The sequence below is a fragment of the Limulus polyphemus genome, unplaced genomic scaffold (assembly GCF_000517525.1).
Source record: "Limulus polyphemus unplaced genomic scaffold, Limulus_polyphemus-2.1.2 Scaffold864, whole genome shotgun sequence".
NCBI classification, from domain to species: domain Eukaryota; kingdom Metazoa; phylum Arthropoda; class Merostomata; order Xiphosura; family Limulidae; genus Limulus; species Limulus polyphemus.
In genome coordinates, this window is record NW_013666474.1 from 41,348 (window position 1) to 45,333 (window position 3,986).

At 30.1% G+C, this 3,986-nt stretch overlaps 1 protein-coding gene across 1 annotated transcript in view; it reads right to left on the reverse strand.

Annotated features, from left to right (window-relative positions):
* The window catches only part of LOC111086122, a 29,856-nt gene that overhangs the window by 16,688 nt on the left and 9,182 nt on the right, over positions 1-3,986 (reverse strand). Inside the window, exon 4 of the mRNA XM_022387727.1 lies at positions 969-1,083. Coding sequence (XP_022243435.1) covers positions 969-1,083 — 115 coding nt within the window. The remainder of the gene's footprint in view (positions 1-968; positions 1,084-3,986) is intronic.

Here is a 3,986-nt window from a genome sequence, read left to right on the forward strand (position 1 = left end):
ACCTTGTTTAGAAACTTTAGTATAACTAATGTACTTGTTGTTTTAATTTAATACGACTTATTAGAAACTTTAGTATAACTAATGTCCTTTGTTTTATCTAATATACCTTTTTGAAACTTTAGTATAACTAATGACTTGTGTTTTATTTAATAGACCTATTTGAAACTTTAGTATAACTAATGACCTGTGTTTTATTTAATAGACCTGTTTGAAACTTTAGTATAACTAATGACTTGTGTTTTATTTAATAGACTTATTTGAAACATTGGATGAATACTTAATGATCAAAATAATTTTGCATTATTCACTGTGATAAACAGACCTCCATTGGGGACCTTGAATCTCCGCGACTCCAAGGTACAGCTAATTTTACTTAAAAACGAAGGTTATGAAATTAACCGAAATCAATATGACCCAAACCTTTTACTTGTCATTAAACCACACATAAGGATATTGCAGGTTTACATCCTGCATACTGCAGTTAAAAATTGTAAATTAATTATAGTTACCGATTTTATTTTATTTATTTTTTGCTTTCTCCAACTAGTAAAGGTAGCAGAATGTTTTTATCTGAGCAGCACCAACTGAAAGTTTCCAATCTACGGTTAATCTCATACATTTTAAAAAGTATTTTCAGTGTAAGTCTTTGTGAATATAAATTGATTTGGACTAAAGAAAGAATATTTCAGAAAAAAAAGAGTAAAAATTTGAATGCAAAAATGAGTCGATTGTGTTCTACAAATGACATCATGTTTATATATATTATTTGTTTCAAAGTTACAGGTTTTAAGTTCCCACAAACAAACTCACATAAGCTTATTGGTTAACCTTAAAATTCCAAAAAGACAAAACTTCATTTCTAGCTTCTTGATATAATAGTGTTCAAAACTTGTACTAATCATAGTTATATAAATGAATAATAATCTGTATTTGGAAAGAACCAGTTCTACAAAACACGAGTAACTCACCTTTTCCGATAGCTACATAGAAAAGCTGTAACTAGTAGTAACAAAATGAAACCACTAACCACAGCTCCAGCAATAAGGGTAACTTGGCGTGTGGAAAGTTTCGCCTGGGAAACATCTGTAGAATTAACATTTAAAGTGATACATTATTTATTACTTAAAACATTTGATATAATCACTACAAAATACCAGCCATTACACGTTAGACTTTCAAAATACTAATTACAAGTAATTTTTAGTTTCTCTAAGCTGAGAAAAAACTATGATCATAACATTACGTATATCGCCTGTTTTAACCGCAGGAAATAAAATGAATGTAGATCGGGTATTGAATTGTTGTGTTAATGTACATTTAGCTAAGCAAGTCCAACGTGTTCATTAACTTACTGAGTAGAATTAGAAAGTCACATTTGTAGCTATTTTGTATAATTTGTGTCTTTGGGTTATGATGTTACTGGACTTCTCTGGATATTAAAGGTTGATTAACTTAAATCATATAAAAACTTTTGTAGAAAATTGTCACGCTTTATAAATAAAGAATCTTGTTTATAGACTAAGTAGATAATGATCTGGTTAATAATGATAGATAGTGAACTAATTAATTATAGCAGATATATGGTGACCTGGCTAATTACAACAGATATATGGTGACCTGGCTAATTACAACAGATATATAGTAACCTTGTCAACCATATCAGCTATATACTGACCTGATTAATTATAGCACATATATAGCGCCCAAGTTAATTATAGTAGATATATATATATATATATATAGCGACCTGGATACTTATGGTACATATGGACTGATTAATTATTATTAATAATTATTTGATCTATTATAGCATATTATAACTGACTTGATGTGGTAAATATATGTAAGCAGCTTAAATATTCTACCAAGCCAAATATATTGAGTTTTGAATCGATATTCCCATAGCATTCCATAAACCTTTTTTTTTACATATTGCATTCGTTCTGCTGTTTCACAAAATTCCGATGAAGCGAATAATAAATATACAAATGTTTATATAAAATAGAATTAAAACACAAAGACAATTATACGCTTCACAAACACTTCATTTATTCACGACCACGGTTTCACCAGTAAATGCATCACCAGGTAGTTTACTTAAAAGTCTCCTGTCCCCCAGTGGGTCAGCGGTAAGGTTACATACTTACAATGCTAAAATCCATGGTTCGATTTTCTGCGGTGAACAGAATGCATATAGATCATTGTTTAGCTATGCACCAAGAAAACAATAAAGGTCCCCTCGCTATGATACATAATTGTCAATGTTCACTGTAAATTTAAAGTTATTTCAATGATAAACTTTTAGAGCAGTGATTGAAGTGACTAACACGTATGAGTTTTTTTTCTGGCTCTTCCTTTTAAACTTTTGTCGTTTTAGGCACGTTGTTTAACGTGGTAATTTTAAATGCAAACGTTTGAATACTTGCTATAAAACATACACGCAAATACCACATTCAACAGCTGTAATTTGACTGCCCCTGGAAACTGAAAGAAGCAGTGTTAGCACCAGCGTACACTTATGTAACTTGAGAAACAAATATATATTTTGAAAGAACGACAAAAATCGTCTTAAATTGAAAAGTTTTGACTTTAAGAACATTGTTTGAGAATGTCATTTCGATTTTTCATCGGTTGAAATGTAAAATTACGCAACTGACATGCGAATAATTCATTTTTACATTGTTTAGTTGAGATAACATTCCTTACAAATATCAGATTAATTTTCACATGTATATACATATCTGTCACTGATCGTTTTTGGACTTTAGTGCTAATATATATATATATACACACACATGTGTTTTAAATATATTCCTTCCCGAGTGTAATTTCTGTTACAAGGCAATAGAAGAGAGAGCCTAAGGGACTTGTTAAAACTACACTTATCAGTTTAATAAAACAGTTATATTTTACACTTCTGCTGTGTTTTTACTGGAAACATATATTACTGTTTTGAATTACAAAAGGCGTTTTAACAGTCTCTTGCAAGTGTATTCAGAGTACACCACAATGATCAGTTGTTAAATTGCTTCAACTTAATGGTTTTAGTTTATTTACTTATTGCATGTTATATCGCTCTTTCTGTAACTGATCTTATGCACTGAACAGAAGGTGTACTAGCATCAACTATATACTTAGTTGAACCTGTACGCTGCAAGCATCGAACTTTGACTATTGCCTATACAGATTTCAATTTAAGAACTCTTCCATTAACGTGTCGTCGTTTAGTGTGTTTGCTATTGCAGATAAAACTTTCACGATATTAAAAGTACAACGACTACAATTTAGCTACAAAGTCGGTTTTCTAGGAATTTTATCCCTGATTTCTTTCCATATAGATGTTTCTCGGTTTTAGCGATTCTTAAAGATATAGATTATTTGTACCTCCAAATATTTACAATACCGGTGTCGAACTGTTATTACACTAAGAACTGAAAGTACTCTATCTTAAGCAAATATGCATTTAAGAACATGGTTGTAGTATTTGAATCGAAATCGTAATCAGTGTTATAGTTCATGTCGGACCATTTGATTATGATAAAAAACCAAGTTGTCACCTTGTCATAAATTACAGTAGGTTCTGACATATATCACCAAAGAACTGTTATGGTCTTTACGTGTAAAATAATACACCAGTATTCATTTTCTGTATATTTTTTAGCTATCTAAAATGGTACACCAGTATTATTTTCTGTATATTTTAGAGCTATCTAAAGTGGTATACCAGTATTATTTTCTGTATATTTTACAGCTATCTAAAATAGTACACTAGTATTATTTCTGTATATTTTACAGCTATCTAAAATGGTACACCAGTATTATTTCTGCATATTTTACAGCTATCTAAGTGGTACACCAGTATTATTTCTGTATATTTTACAGCTATCTAAAATTGTACACCAATATTATTTTCTGTATATTTTACAGCTATCTAAAGTGGTACACTAGTATTATTTTCTGTATATTTTACAGCTATCTAAAGTGGT